A 16,868-nucleotide genomic window follows, 5' to 3' on the forward strand; every position below is an offset into this window, starting at 1 on the left:
TGAATGGCGGTGCAGGCTCGAAGGGCCGAATGGCCTACTCCTGCACCTAATTTCTATGTTTCTGTGACTGCTCTGAATAGGTTCACCGGTTTTTTTCCCCCTCACTGAGTAACTTTTCACACATGCCGAGTATCATGACTTTTGTTTCGAAGGTAGACAAGAATGCTGGAGAAACTCAGCGGGTGAGGCAGCATCTACGGAGACAAGGGATAAGCGACGTTTCTCGACCCAAAACCTCGCCTATTCCTTGTCTCTGTAGATGCTGTCTCACCCGCTGAGTTGCTCCAGCATTTTTGTCTACCCTAGATTTTTTCAGAATCAGCAGTCTTTCTTAAACATATATTTTGTTCCGATCACTGACCGGTGGAAAGAAAAGAGTGAATTAAATTCCCAGAATCACAGATTTCCTATTTAATGTAAACGATGTGAGATTCATTGCCTGGGTAAATGTGGAAACGATGTCGATTTATGTTGATTTCATTAGCGAATATCGTTGAACAAGTGATATTTTGGCGGGTTTTTCCAAATTTCAGCATATTTGCGGGGTCCGTCAGTTATTTTCCGCGCTTCTTCTGTTGCGGTCTGTGATTGGTGCACAAGACAGCTCTCTGATTGGGTTATGCTCTTCACCAATGACATTAGGCACTGCTCCACCAATCATTAGCGTCCCCCCGCATTCCTCCAGAAGGTATAAGAAGGGCGAGTGCGGCAGGATAACCTCATTCTGTCTGCATCGCTATTTGGAAATGACTGGACGAGGAAAAACCGGCGGCAAAGCTCGGGCCAAGGCCAAGTCTCGCTCATCCCGGGCCGGGCTGCAGTTCCCGGTGGGCCGTGTCCACAGGCTCCTGAGAAAGGGCAACTATGGTGAGCGGGTGGGTGCTGGAGCCCCGGTCTATCTGGCTGCTGTGCTCGAGTATCTGACGGCTGAAATCCTGGAGTTGGCCGGCAACGCGGCCCGGGACAACAAGAAGTCCCGCATCATCCCCAGACATCTGCAGTTGGCCGTCCGTAACGACGAGGAACTCAACAAGCTGCTGGGAGGGGTGACCATCGCCCAGGGCGGGGTGTTGCCCAATATCCAGGCCGTGCTGTTGCCCAAGAAAACCGGTGGAACCAACAAGTAAACGAAACAAACAAAAGTCAATGACCAAAAGGCTCTTTTCAGAGCCACTCACATTTTCTGTGAAAGGACTGACCAGCGACGGGTGAGGGCGGGATCGTGTAATGAAGCGTTAGTTGTCCTTGATGAAAGCAAATGGGTCATAAGCAAATATCTTGGAGCAGGGCTCCGCTATAGGATCTTTAGTCATGAAGGGGGAATAGATCGACCACAGCAGGGATTGCGCGGGTCGTCTATACAAGGTCATGAACCGTTTTTAGGTTTACTTCGTAACCCGGTTATATCCCGAAACATTAGAGTCAGAGGGGACAGATTCGACTCATCAGCAGAGATACCAATCAATGTCCCAGCGATGTGATTTGCAAGTATGTCGGCAACAAGCCGAGACATTCAGAATATCTAAGGCAAGGGGGAACGACAGTAGGTGCAGGAGTGGGCCATTCGTTTCTCTCATAAATGTTAATAGTGTTTTAAATTATTTATAATTATTTTATATTCAATATATTTGGAATGAAACATCCTTGATTTGAATTTTTTTTCGTTTACGGCTAGCCTACATGATACTTTAATAACTTTTAATTTTTATTTTAACTTATTTTGTATGGAATTACACTTTTAAAAAAATCCCTTTTCAGACAGTACACTCCAATTTTTTAAGCATGATATTCTCCTCCTGCACAAAAGTAGGAAGTATTGGCTGGGGGTCTAGGAGACTGGCTATGCCCCTGGAGGGGTCCAGGGTCAGCGTTCGGTGGGGGTTCCGGGGGCATTGCTTATGCATTTATATATATATATATATATATATATATATCTGTTGAAAATGGCTTGCCCCTTATTCTTAAATTGTTGCCCCTGGTTCTGGACTCCCCCTACATCGGGAACATGTTTCCTGCCTTTAGCGTGTCCAAACCCTTAATAATCTTTCAATAAATGGCCTCAGACAACTACAAAAATCTTTGCAAAAAATATGTTACTTGAAATGTCTCTGCCGAGCACTGAGGTGAGAAAAAACATTTTCAGTTGTGAATTGTGGAATTCTCAGCCACAGAAGGCAGTGGTCTCATCTTCAGCAGCACCTCAGTCAAGTCAAGTCAAGTTGTCATTTGTCACATACGATATGTGCAGTGAAATGAAAGTGGCAATTCTCGCGGACTTTTGTGCAAAAGACAAACAACCAAACAAACTATAAACACAATCATAACACACATATTCTTTTACATAATAAATAATGGAAGGAAAAACGTTCAGTAGAGTTAGTCCCTGGTGAGATAGGCGTTTACAGTCCGAATGGCCTCTGGGAAGAAACTCCTTCTCAACCTCTCCGTTCTCACCGTATGGCAACAGAGGCGTTTGCCTGACCATAGCAGCTGGAACAGTCCGTTGCAGTGGTGGAAGGGGTCTCTCATGATATTGTTGGCTCTGGTTGCACTTCCTGATGTATAGTTCCTGCAGGGGGGGCAAGTGAAGTTCCCATAGTGCGTTCGGCCGAACGCACTACTCTCTGCAGAGCCTTCTTGTTCTTGGCAGAGCAATTCCCAAACCAGATGGTAATGTTCCCGGACAAGATGCTTTCCACCGCCGCTGCGTAGAAGCACTGGAGGATCCTCGGAGACACTCTGAATTTCCTCAGCTGCCTGAGGTGGTAAAGGCGCTGCCTTGCCTTGCTCACGAGTGCTGAGGCGTGTGATGCCCATGTCATATCCTCGGAGATGTGGACTCCCAGATATTTAAAACAGTTCACCCTATCCACAGGATCCCCATTTATCCTCAATGGAGTGTACGTCCTCGGATGATGTGCCCTCATGAAGTCCATGATCAGCTCCTTTGTTTTTTTGATGTTCAAGAGGAGGCTGTTATCCTGGCACCAGAGTGCTATACCAGCCACCTCCTCCCGGTAGGCCTTCTCATCGTTGTCTGAGATCAGGCCCACCACCACAGTGTCATCAGCAAACTTAATTATTGAGTTGGAGCTGAACCTAGCCACACAGTCATGTGTGTACAGGGAATACAATAGGGGGCTGAGGACACAACCCTGGGGCGACCCTGTGCTCAGGGTGAGGGACTTTGATGTATTCCCTCCCATCTTGACTACCTGGGGCCTGGCGGTGAGAAAGTCCAGGACCCAGGCACACAGGGAGGTGTTGAGCCCCAATTCCATTAGCTTCCCGGCCAGTCTGGTGGGGACTATCGTGTTGAAGGCTGAACTGTAGTCTATGAACAGCATCCTCACGTAGCCCCCCTTCTGGCTGTCCAGATGGGAGAGAGCGGTGTGCAAGACCTGGGAGACCGCATCGTCCGTGGATCTGTTCGGACGGTATGCGAACTGCAACGGGTCCATGTTCCGAGGGAGAAAGGCGCAGATGTGATTCTTCACCAGCCTCTCAAAGCATTTCATGACTACCGAGGTAAGGGCCACCGGACAGTAGCCATTCAGACAGGCTGGGGAGGCATTTTTTGGTACCGGTACAATGATGGATTTTTTTAAGCAGGCAGGGACCACGGACTTGTCCAGGGTCCCTTCATGAGCTCAGACACCCACTTCTCCTCACCTCACCTGTGCTCACTTCTCCTCACCTACATCTCGACTAATCCCCTCGCATCGAAGATACATCACTAGAAAATGTCTTACTCCTAAGCCTTGCTTCGACTAAACCGTACCTCACTAAATCTCGCCCCTCAAATAAACCTCACCTCAGATCTTAACCCCACCTGAACTTCTGTTCGAAATAAATAATAAAATAAATAAATAAACTTAACTAAACTTCCCACCTCACAACAGAGCTCAACCTCACACATAATCGGAGCCTCTCTCCTGCTCCCACTATTTATAGCCCCTACCCCTCCCCCCACGGCCGTTGAGGGCAAAGATCTTAGAGCTCCGCTCCGCTCTAAGATCTTTGGTTGGGGGCACCTCATGTGAGAAGAACGGCTCCAACCAGGGGCATTGCCTGAGAGAGCCGATGGGAGGGGAGGGGCTTATGGGCGCTGACGTTAACTTTCTGAAAGTCCAGGTGCACTACATCTACTGGTCCTCCCTTGTCCATTTTCCCAGTTACATCCTCAAAAAATTGCAGGCTATTAGTCAAGCATGATTTCCCCTTCGTAAATCCATGCTGACTCGGACTGATCCTGCCACTGTTATTCAAATGTGCCGCTATTTCATCTTTTATAATTGACTCCAGCATCTTCCCCCCCCCCCCCCCCCCCCCATGTCAGGCTAACTGGTCTATAATTCCCTGTTTTCTCTCTCCTGCCTTTCTTAAAAAGTGGGTTAACATTAGCCACCCTCCAATCCACAGGAACTAATCCTGAGTCTATAGAATATTGGAAAATGATCACCAATGCATCTACAATTTCTAGAGCCGCTTCCTCAAGTACCCCATCAGGCCCTGGGGATTTATCTTTCTTCAATCCCATCAGTCTATCTAACACCGTTTCCTGTCTAATGTGAATTGCTTTCCGTTCCTCCATCACCCTAGATCCTCTGTACTAGTGGCCAGAGATTGTTTTTGTCCTTCTGAGTGAAGACGGATCCAAAGTATCTGTTCAACACATCTACCATTTCCTTGTTCCCCATAATAAATTCACCTTTTTCAGTCTTCAAGGGTCCAACTTTGGTCTTAACTCATTTTTTCCTCTTCACATACCTAAAGAAGCTTTTACTATCCTCCATTATATTCTTGGCTAGCTTACCTTTGGACCTCATCTTTTCTCCCTGTACTGCCTTTTTAGTTATCTTCTGTTGTTCTTTAAAAGTTGCCAGGTCCTCTGTCTTCCATCTCATCTTTGCTTTGTTATACTTTTCCTTTATTTTTATACTGTCCCTGACTTCCCTTGTCAACCACGGTCACCCCTTACTCCCCTTGGAATCTTTCTTCCTCCTTGGAATAAACTGATCTTGCACCTTCAGTATTGTTTCCAGAAATACCTGCCATTGTTGTTCCACTGTCATCGCTGCTAGGGTATCTTTCCAGTCAACTTTGGCCAGCTCCTCCCTCATGGCTCCACAGTCCACTTTATTCAACTGTAATACTGACACCTCTGATTTACCCTTCTCCCTCTCAAATTGTAGGTTAAAACATAGAAACATAGACAATAGGTGCAGGAGTAGGCCATTCGGCCCTTCGAGCCTGTACCGCCATTCAATATGATCATGGTTGATCATCCAACTCAGTATCCTGTACCTTCGCTCCATACCCCCCGATCCCTTTAGCCACAAGGGCCACATCTAACTCCCTCTTAAATATAGCCAATGAACTGGCGTCAACTACCTTCTGTGGCAGAGAATTCCACAGATTCACCACTCTCTGTGTAAACATGATTTTCTCATCTCGGTCCTAAAAGACTTCCCCCTTATTCTTAAACTGTGACCCCTTGTTCTGGTCTTCCCCCAACATCGGGAATAATCTTCCTGCATCTAGCCTGTCCAACCCCTTAAGAATTCTGTAAGTTTCTATAAGATCCCCCCCCCCCCCCCCCCCCCCCCCAAAACTTATCATATTATCATCACTATCTCCTAATGGCTCCTAACCTTAAGTTCACTTATCAAATCCAGTTCTTACATAACACTAAATCCACAAACTCCCTTTCTTGGGGTCCAGTACCATCCTGATTTTTCCAGTCTACCTGCATGTAGAAATCTACCATAACAACCAGAGCATTATTTTCCAACATCCACTCTTGATTCAACTTGCACCCTATATCCAGGCTACTGTTTGTGGGCCTGTAGATGTCCCATTTGGGTCATTTTATTCTTACAATTCCTTAGTTCTATCCATACTGACTCCACATCTCCTGTTTCAATGTCACCCCTTGCAAGGGACTGAATTTCATTCCTCCCCAACAGAGCTACCCCACCCCCTCTGCCCACCTGTCTGTCTTTTTGATAGGACGTATACCCTTGAATATTCAGTTCCCAGCCCTGGGCCTCTTGCAGCCATGTCTCTGTAATTTCCACAACATCATACTTGCCAATTTCTAACTGAGCCTCAAGCTCGTCCACTTTATTTCTTATACTTCACGCATTCATATACAGCACTTTGACTTTGGTATTCACCTCCCCTCTCACACCGGTCACAATTGGCCCTGACACTACTCTCTTATCCCTTCTTGAACTTTCCTTCCCATTAATTCAGGAGTCTTTTGTAACTTTTCTTGCACTCACTTTCCCTTTAACTCCATCTTTAGACTCCAAATTTGTCAATCACTGCCCCCCACAATTTAATTTAAGCCTTCTGTGGGGGGATATTATCTGTGACAAAATACTGTGAACGTGTGATCAATGTTCAACATGGACTCGAAGGGTCAAAGAGCCTGTATCAGTGATTTATCAATCAACTCAAAAAGATCCCAAACAAAAATTAAACAAATTCATTTTATCATTTCACCAAATCACTGAGTCCAAATATGCAGTGCAGATTTATTGACCACCTCCAGAGCCCAGAGAATTCTACTTTGCTGGGATAAGCGACTAACTCAAAATCAGAAACATAGAGATGCAGTGTGAAACCGAGCCTTTCGGCCCAACTTGACCACACTGACCAAAGATGTCCCAGCTACACTACTCCAACGGTGTTCGGTCCATTTCCCTCCAAGCCTGTCCTATCCATATAGCTGTCTAACTTTTTCTTAAATGATGGGATAGTCCCAGCCTCAACTACCTCCCAGGCAGCTTGTTTCATACACCCACCGTCCTCAGTGTGAAAATGTTACCCCTCGGATTCCAATTCAATCTTATCCCGTCAACATTAAACCTATGTCCTTTGGCCCTCGATACACGTACTCCACGCAAGAGACTGTGCATCTACCCAATTCATGATTTTATACACCTCAATAAGATCACCCTTGTAATTTTTCACGTTCACAAGATATAGTAGAATTAGGCCATTTGGCCCTGTGAGTCGGGGATTGGTTGGTTCTGCGGCTGCAGGAAAAGCTACACTTGTTGCTTTACCTCCCCCCTTGACTCCATCCAAGGACCCCAGCAGGTGAGGCAGAGGTTACATCCCGCTCACCCCCACTTCCAGGCAACCCGTTCGCTTTTTTTATTCCTGGATGACTTTTGACAAATCCCATGATTCCTTGCGTTTTCCGGAATGCCAAACTCGATTATTCACATTGCACAGTTAAGAAGCAGCTTTTCAAACTGTTAGAAATTGTTCTTTTTCTCACTGGTCAGATATGCGAGCATTCATTGTACATCTGTACGCTTTTGTCTTTTGGAAAAAGTGGCATGTTATGATAAATCATATGCATGTAATGTGGACCACGAGAGATTGACGACTTTAAAGTTCACACATGCGCGTGGGTTTTCATTTTGGAAAACATGTCTCCAAACAAAATCCTCACCTACCCTCCTTATTAAAACCTCATTATTCAATCCGAACATCGATTAATCGTATCACTTCTAAATGCAGATTTACTATTTCCTATTTCCCTCGGAGTGGATTTAATGAAATGAAGTTTCCGGACTTTATTTAAATTCTAATATAGTGCTGGAGTAACTTCGCGGTCAGAATATAGCTCCGGAGGACATGAACAGGATTGAAATGTAAGCAAGAATAATGAATATCAGTGGAAGGTGGCGGGGGGAGCGGGTGGGATAGAGAGAGATTGGATGCGCGTTCGAGTAATGCACCGGGAGTGAGGGGAGAAAAGGGGTGATGAGCTACCCAACACCGGCATCTCGACCAAGGCCATGAGCAAGTAAAGACCGATGAACTGTAGACAAGACTAACCGAAAACCCAACGGGTCTTTTAATCAAAGATAGGATCTTTGCTTTTAAGAGCCACCCACAGTTTAATTGAAAAAGTTGTACTCATATTTGGACATCGAATTGCAGCAGAATTGTCTCTTTCCTTCCGGGGATTATTCACATTCTGATTACGCTGCTCACATTCTGGTATCCCTGCTGCATACCTGATCACCAAACTGACATGAAAACTTAATCCCCTTTACCTCACCTAGTTTGTGGTCAAAATCATTGGTGATTTAATTGCTGCGGGGAATGTGTTTATTAACTTTTTGTCCCCTTCTCTGGGACTGCTCTGAATCGCATTTCTATTGGGGAATAGGTTCAGTTTTTTTTTCTACTGAGCAACTTTTCACGCATGCCAAGCAAAGATCTTAAGATCTTTGGTGCCGAGTATTATATCTTTTGTTCCGATCACTGACCGGTGGAAAGAAAAGAGTGAATTAAAAAACAAATAAATAAATAAATAAACTTTGTTACGGACTCAAGGTCCAGACAAGGAGCATTAAAAATGCATTGCATATCAAATATCATAAAATACATATAAAATCTTGGTATCACTTATAAAAACATCATAATTTATATTAAAAAAAAACCCACAATACATAAGTTAAAAATCCAGATTAAAAGATGATCAATGTCCTACAACGAGACAACGATACCAGTGTCTCTACAGCTGGGATTCGTAGTGTGTAGTGCTAACCCTTATGTTTGACAAGGCCACAATAAGCACATTTTTAGTCATTTATCCTGCAAATGAATTTATACATGTGATGTCTTAGGATAGCTTCTAAAGTACTGACTCCTGCAGCCACAAACATATTACTGGTACTACACCATCTAGGTTGCCTTAGCAGTGTTCTCATGGCATCGTTATATGCCACCTTTAGTCTCTGCGTACTTGTCTTTCCATAGTTCGACCACAGGTCCGCAGTGTAGAGTGGTGTGCAGTATGCTCTAAATAGCGACATCTTCACCACATCTGCACACGCACCAAATTTACGCAAGATAATATTCGCCTGTACATACAGCATGCGTCGTTGCCTATAAATATCCTCATCATCTGTCATTTGTTCTGTAATAATATGCCCTAGATATTTTATCTTATTACAGACACTAAGATTATTGTCAGACAATTTAAAATCAGGATATTTTAGACATTTAACCTCTTTGATTCTACAGATCATAACAGCACTCTTACTAGCATTATATTTAATGTCATGTTCCACACCATACACAGAACATATAGTAAGGAGGGGGCGCTGTCCTGTGCGCAGCTGCCCTGCCAGCAGTTGTCTGTCTTTTCACCGTTTTATTTTTATTTTTAGTTAGTTAAAGTGTTTTGTTTGGAGGTCTAGACTTTTTTGTGTGTGGGGGGGGGGGGGAAGGGAAGGGGGAAACTGCCTTTCAGGGTCCCTACCTGGTCAGAGAGGCAGCTTTTCTCCGGGCTGCAGCTTCGACCCGTCCTCGCAGCCTACCAGCGGGCCTGGAGCGGCGTTTCCTGTCTCGGACCGCCAGAACCTCGGCTTCGGCGGCGGCACAGCGCTGGAGCACTATCGTACAGCGGACGATGCCTTGCCTGGGTCGCCGCGCTGGAGCTCCGGTGAGTTGAGACCGCCGGGAACAACATCGCGGAGCTGCGGGACTGTGGAGCGACCAGCTGCGGGCGGCGCCGCCGAACTTTACACCAGGAGCCTGGGATCTCGCGATGAGATCGCCAGTTATGGAGCTCCATCCGGCGTGGCCTTGTCGGCTTCGGAAGCCGCGGCCTCCAGTACGGAAGCGGCCGTTCCAGGGTTCCCAAGCCGCTGTGAGGATTCTCCCGACGCCGGAGCACCACCACTCGGCGAGAACGGCCAGGAACATCGGGCCTCCGTAGAGGCAACTGTGGAGGCCTCAATAGGCCCGACTATGGGTGAACTGGGGTTGGGGACGGGACTTTGTGCCTTCCCTCATGGTGGGAGCCATTGTGGGGGGATGGACTTTGTGTTTAAGACTCTCATTGGTGTTATGTCTATTATTTTGTGTACTGCAAAATGGCTAAAAGCATTTCACTTCATTACACCTCGGTGTATGTAAATGTGACTAATAAAAACCTTTGAATTTGAAAAAGGAGCTCCTCTCTTCCCCTCTCTCTCCCCCCCTCTCCACTCTCTTTCCTCTAACTCACCCCCTCTCTTTCCCCTAACTCACCCCCTCTCTTTCCCCTACTCTCTCTCTCTCCTCTACCCCCCTCTTCCCCCTCCCCCCTCTCTCTCTCTCCCTCTCTCTCTTCTCCTCCCTCCCTCTCCACCTCTCTCTCTCCCTCTCTCTCTCCCTCTCTCTCTCCCCCTCTCTCTCTCCCTCTCTCTCTCTCCCTCCCCCCCTCTCTCTCTCTCTCTCTCTCTCTCTCTCTCTCCCCCCCCTCTCTCTCTCTTTCTCCCTCTCATTCTCCCCCTCATTCTCTCTCTCTTTCCTTTCATTTTAATTTTCTATTTTTCAATTTAAAATACTTCTTTGGCATGATAAAAAACATCTTTATATTGCCAAAGTATAAAACATTACTCTCTCTTTTCCCCTCTCTCTCTCTCTTTTTACCACTCCTCTCTCTTCCCCCTCTCTCTTCCCTCTCAGCCCTCCTCTCTCTCTTCCCCCCCCTCTCTCCCCCTCCTCTCTCTCTCTCCCACCTCTCTCTCTCCCCCCTCTCCCTCTTCTTTCTCTCCATTCACGCCCCTCCCCCCGGCCCTGTCTCCCCTCTCTTCCCTCTCACTCCCTCTCTCCCTCCCCCCTGTCTGTCTCCTTCCCCTCTCTCTCTCCACCTCCCTTTGAGAGTCTGTCCCTTCGGCACAGAGACCCTCGCGGCAGCGGCAGCGGCAGCTTCCGACTCCTCCGCGGCCCGGGACACTCGCACTGTCCGGAGTGCTCCATGGCCAGAGCTGCAGCGAGCGACTCGCAGCGCCGCAAACACTTGACAGCGTCGCAAAGTCCCGGCTCCCCGCATCTGTTCCCGCCGCTGGTTCTGCTCCCATCCCTCCCGCAGCTCCGGCTCTCCAACACCCGCGGACCATGCAGTTTATCCGAGTTTTTTAATTTTCGTTGATCACAACATTTCTCACCACAGAACGTGAGAAATTTCTGATGAGCGTGAGGGCGTGAGAGTTTGCTTGAGGGCGTGAGTCTCACGCTCAAAGCGTGAGAGTTGGCATCCCTGTTGTCACCATAACTCCGTGATATTAGCTGTTCCGGAGATTCCATCTACAGTGCATGGTAGAGATGTTTTGCAACTGTTAAGAGCTCTCACTTCCTTCCAAAAATCTGTAGCATTGTCACTTAGCAGCTTCTTAGCCATGGAATCAGCCCTCATTGCTAAATTCCCAGAATCACAGATTTCCTGTTTAATATAAACGATCTGAGATTCATTGCCTGGGTAAATGTGGAAACTGGCGATATATGTTGATTTCATTAGCGCCTATCTTTGAACAAGTGATATTTTGGCGGGTTTTTCAAATTTCTGCATATTTGCGGGGTCCGGCAGTTATTTTCCGCGCTTCTTCTGTTGCGGTCTGTGATTGGTGCACAAGGCAGCTCTCTGATTGGGTTATGCTCTTCACCAATGACATTAGGCACTGCTCCACCAATCATTAGCGTCCCTCCGCATTCCTCCAGAAGGTATAAGAAGGGCGAGTGCGGCAGGATGACCTCATTCTGTCTGCGTCGCTATTTGGAAATGACTGGACGAGGAAAAACCGGCGGCAAAGCTCGGGCCAAGGCCAAGTCTCGCTCATCCCGGGCCGGGCTGCAGTTCCCGGTGGGCCGTGTCCACAGGCTCCTGAGAAAGGGCAACTATGGTGAGCGGGTGGGTGCTGGAGCCCCGGTCTATCTGGCTGCTGTGCTCGAGTATCTGACGGCTGAAATCCTGGAGTTGGCCGGCAACGCGGCCCGGGACAACAAGAAGTCCCGCATCATCCCCAGACATCTGCAGTTGGCCGTCCGTAACGACGAGGAACTCAACAAACTGTTGGGAGGGGTGACCATCGCCCAGGGCGGGGTGTTGCCCAATATCCAGGCCGTGCTGTTGCCCAAGAAAACAGGTGGAACCAACAAGTAAACGAGAAAATCTGAACCCAATGACCAAAAAAACGAGACGAACTAAACATAATGACCAAAAGGCTCTTTTCAGAGCCACTCACATTGTCTGGAAGGGCTGACCAGCGACAGGGGTGAAAGCGGGATCGTGTAATGATCTGAAGAAGGGTTTCGGCCCGAAACGTCACCTATTTCCTTCGCTCCATAGATGCTGCTGCACCCGCTGAGTTTCTCCAGCATTTTTGTGTACCTTCGTGTAATGAAGGCGTTGGTGGATGGGAGTTGGTCATAAAGGGGGAATAGATCGACACATGCAGGGTTTGCGCGGGTCTTGTATACAAGGTCATGGGCTGTTTTGGGATTTATATCTCAACCGGTTATATCCCGAGACATTAGATTCAGAGGGGGCAGAATCGACTCATCGACAGTGATAACGATCAATATCCCAGTGAAGGTCGACAAAAATGCTGGAGATAATCAGCAGGTGAGGCAGCATCGATGAAGCGAAGGAAATGGGCAACGTTTCGGGGCGAAACCCTTCTTCAGACATCTCCCAGTGATGTGATCCGAAGATCCTATAGCGGAGCGCTCTGCTATAAGATCTTTGATATGATCTGTTGCAAATATGTCGGCAACAAGCCGAAACATTCAGAATATCTAAGGCACGGGGGGAGGGGGGTATTATCTGTGACCAAATACAGTACGGGGATTTGTGATAGTCGAATTTCAGACAGAGAGAGCACTGACTAAATAAATGTGATTAATTACGGCTTCAATTTCAAATTGCCCACCAATTTCAGAGCAACCGGAAACCGAGGGAAAGGTTGGAAGAGTTAATTTGGATATCATTACTAAAAGTTGAAGGGCAGTTTAAATTGTAATTCGTAACTAGACTAAGTGGCACCCGTTGGGTCCCAGTCACACGGGAGGCCTGGTCCCAAAACAACCTATTCCCCAACGCAATATTCCACCACTCGCCTGTTCCCCCAACGCGATCCGTCCCCCGAAAGCGGGTCTGGGGGGGGGGGGGGGGGGGGGGGGGGGGGGGCTTGAAAACCTTCATAACTTTTGTACTATTTCACCGATCGGAACAAAACGTATTTGACGCAGCAGAGGAGAATGGCGAGTAAGGTAGTGAAAATCTTAGCTCAATGGGGGATCGTTTTTGCGCCTTTTTAATTACAACGCAGACAGGAAGTGGTCAAGATGAGAGTTTTATAAATATACTAGACCAAGTGCAGACCCATTGGGTCTGTTTCCCCAACGCGCATTTGCGGGGGGGGGGGCTGCGGCATCACACTCACACTATCCACCCCCAAACACACAGGCGGGGGGGGGGGGGGGGGGAGACGGGGTGGAGAGAGAAGAGGGGAGGGAGGGGAGAGGGGGGAGGAGGAAAGGGGAGAGATTGGGGAGGGAGAGGAGAGCGGGTGGGTGAGTGAGGGGGGGGGGGGGAGTGCGGGGGAGGGCAGGAAGGGAGGGGGGAGAGGGGATGTTAGAGGTGGAGAGAGGGGAAACGGGAGAGAGAGGGGTAGGGGGAAGGGATGTTAGAGGTGGAGAGAGGGGGGTAGGAGAGCGATGTTAGGGGGAGGGGGTGAGGGAGATGGGAGGGGGGAGGGAGCGAGGGGGGAGGGGAGGAGGGTGGGGGGACAGGGGGAAGGGTGTGGGGACAGGGAAGGGGGGGGGGGGAGAGAGGGATGGGGTGGGAGGAGGAGAGAAGGGGGAGGAGAGGGGGGGGGGGGGGGGGGGGGGGGGGGATGAGAGAGGAGAGGTATGGCCCTCACTCCAGCTCCAGGCTCTGCTCCAGCCCAGGCAGCAGCCTCTCCACCAAGCGTTGGGCGGCAGACATGGAATCGAGGGAGGCCACAGGAGGAGATCGACCTGAGGAGGCAGCTGACGTCGAACCGTGCTTGGGCGGCGGCAGCAGCCTCCCCACCAGGCGCCGGACCCAAGCGAGGATGTGGACCCCGAGCAAGGCCGCGGCCGGCGGGCTTCTGCAGAACTCTTCAGGATATTTCTGAGCTCCATGGGTAGCAATGTTCGAAATTTTGAGATTTAAAAAATCAAGCCTGCAATTTATCCCATCAGATAAAGCATAACAATAAGTTTAATTTGACACCTAATTCACTTTCATATCTCAAGTAATAAAAAGGTTATGGCCATTTTCATACTCGGAAATTAGCATCTTGTTCCCTATTGATTTTCTATGGACATAACAAAAAAGCTGTGATCGAGGACAGTCAAAAGCCCATAACCTTCTTAAAAATTAAGAGAACTGGATGAAATTTTCAGTTATCATAGATTGAACCATTCTGAAACAAATATAAAATAATCTTACTTGGAGGACCTGAAATTAAGCATATAATTAGTTAGTTACCCAATTGTAGCTAATTTCAAACTTCAATTACTAGATCTAAACATCTATCCATTTCTTAATAAATGATTAACATTTTTAAATAGCCTAAGTGTCCAAATAATATTCACAAATAATTCACAATAAAACATGATTTTCAAATCTCATTTACATCAATTTATAGGCCAAATTAAAGGAATTTAGTGGTCAATTGCTGTAGATTAGTCAATTAAAATCGGCTTTCAGATTCAGATTCAATTTTAATTGAACGAAATGCATTTAGCATCTCCCTTGAAGAGCGACATAGCAAACGATTTGAATAAAAAAATAATAAGTGTCCGGGGGGGGGGGTGGTGATTGGCAGTCACCGAGGTACGTTGTTGAGTAGAGTGACAGCCGCCGGAAAGAAGCTGTTCCTCGACCTGCTGGTTCAGCAACGGAGAGACCTGTAGCGCCTCCCGGATGGTAGGAGGGTAAACAGTCCATGGTTGGGGTGAGAGCAGTCCTTGGCGATGCTGAGCGCCCTCCGCAGACAGCGCTTGCTTTGGACAGACTCAATGGAGGGGAGCGTGGAACCGGTGATGCGTTGGGCAATTTTCACCACCCTCTGCAATGCCTTCCGGTTGAAGACAGAGCAGTTGCCATACCATACTGTGATGCAGTTGGTAAGGATGCTCTCGATGGTGCAGCGGTAGAAGTTCACCAGGATCTGAGGAGACAGATGGACCTTCTTCAGTCTCCTCAGGAAGAAGAGACGCTGATGAGCCTTCTTGATCAGAGTAGAGGTATTGTGGGTCCAAGAGAGGTCATCGGAGATGTTGACTCCCAGGAACCTGAAGCTAGAAACACGTTCCACCTCCGTCCCGTTAATGTGGATGGGGGTGTGCGTGCCGCCTCTGGACTTCCTGAAGTCTACAATGAGCTCCTTGGTCTTCTTGGAGTTAAGGGCCAGGTTGTTGTCAGCGCACCATGCTGCTAAGTGCTGGACCTCCTCCCTGTAGGCCAGCTCATCGTTGTTGCTGATGAGGCCAATCACCGTTGTATCATCTGCATACTTGATGATGGTGTTAGTACCATGTACAGGTGTGCAGTCATAGGTGAAGAGGGAGTAGAGGAGGGGGCTCAGCACACAGCCCTGAGGAACGCCGGTGTTCAGGGTGAGGGTTGAAGAGGTGTGCTTGTCTAACCTCACAGACTGGGGTCTGTTGGTTAGAAAGTCCAGTATCCAGTTGCAGAGGGAGGGGTCGATGCCCAGGTTACCGAGTTTGGTGATCAGTTTTGATGGAATAATGGTGTTGAATGCTGAGCTGTAATCGATGAACAGCATTCTTACGTAAGTGTCTCTGTTGTCGAGGTGGGAGAGGGCTGGAGTGAAGTGCCGTTGAGATGGCATCCTCCGTACTCCTGTTCTTGCGGTAGGCAAACTGATAGGGATCCAGTGTGGGGGGTAGGCAGCTTTTGAGGTGTGCCTGGACCAGCCTCTCGAAGCACTTGGTGATGATGGGGGTAAGTGCAACTGGGCGGAAGTCGTTGAGGCTTGCCGCAGTGGGTTCCTGTGGAACGCGCTGGTTTAGAACGTTCACATTGCAGTGGATTTGTGCCCTCAAATGCCCAGAAAAATACTGCGGGATATAAAGAGCCCAAAATGAACTATTCGCTATAGAAAACTTTATATACAGGGTTCTTAAGAAGCCCCTTTAAAAATAAGTAAAAATAAGGTACATACCTTTAATTGTTTGCTTTATAAAACCCTGGGGCTGCGAGAGGTTGCGGGTTGAGAGAGTGATTTTTAAACTACTATAACTATTATACAAGGCCATAAAAACTAATAATACCTTTTACGACGGGGTCTTTCAGCGATTTTCCGTTAATGATTTACTAGGCTGAACATTTTCGATTGCAACAGCCTAGTAAAAATCGTGTTTTAAACCCGCCCCCTCTAAACAGCGCCAAAATCACACACACGGGGCTGGGACAGATTCTCAGACACGATTCAGGTAGGTTTTGTAACAAACCTACCATGGGCGTGCATACTCGGCGCTTCAGACCCTGAGTAAGGGGAGAGGGCGGAGTGAGGGTGAAGTGGGGAGAGGAGGGGGAGAGGAAGGATACGATGGGGGGAGAGAGGTGAAGTTGGGCTGTAGTCCAGCAGCGTGAGCCATGGCACGTACTTGGAGGGAGGTGTGCCTGGATTGGTCGACATGTGGGATTGTGACGTCAGCAGCTCGTTTGAGATTTTAAAATGAGTGAGTGTGAGGATAAAAAAAAAAACGTGTACATAAAAATGTCCAAATGTTTTGAGGATTGGATGATTGAATGTAAAAGTGAAATCGCTAGCGAAATGGAAAAAATGACGGAGATTCAGTGTGTGGTGCTGACGGAGCAAGGAATCAAAGGCCGAATCTGGCACCCACAAACACACACACACACACACACACACACACAGAGGTTTAATACTGTATATAGATAGATAGTGTACCCAGGTTCGATTCTAACCCAGTACGTTCTCCCTGTGATCCCGTGTGTTTTCTCCGGGTGTTCTAGTTTGCTGCCACATGCCACAATGTGCGGGTTT

At 47.9% G+C, this 16,868-nt stretch overlaps 1 protein-coding gene across 1 annotated transcript; it reads left to right on the forward strand.

Moving 5' to 3' along the window:
• Positions 1-694: 694 nt before the first annotated feature.
• LOC129714067 (uncharacterized) lies at positions 695-11,971 on the forward strand. Its single transcript, XM_055663525.1, has 2 exons — positions 695-1,124; positions 11,378-11,971. The coding sequence occupies exons 1-2, from the start codon at positions 747-749 to the stop codon at positions 11,960-11,962; spliced, it is 963 nt and encodes a 320-aa protein (XP_055519500.1). The 5' UTR covers positions 695-746; the 3' UTR covers positions 11,963-11,971.
• Positions 11,972-16,868: the final 4,897 nt, after the last annotated feature.

This window comes from Leucoraja erinacea, chromosome 38, assembly GCF_028641065.1.
Source record: "Leucoraja erinacea ecotype New England chromosome 38, Leri_hhj_1, whole genome shotgun sequence".
Taxonomy (NCBI): domain Eukaryota; kingdom Metazoa; phylum Chordata; class Chondrichthyes; order Rajiformes; family Rajidae; genus Leucoraja; species Leucoraja erinaceus.

What these genes read in the sequence shown, in the direction of transcription:
- LOC129714067 (XM_055663525.1), top strand. Translation starts at nt 747, where the DNA reads ATGACTGGACGAGGAAAAACCGGCGGCAAAGCTCGGGCCAAGGCCAAG. An exon ending in AAACCGGTGGAACCAACAAG is followed by an intron (nt 1,125 to 11,377) that starts TAAACGAAACAA and finishes CTGCATATTTGC; the next exon opens with GGGGTCCGGCAGTTATTTTC.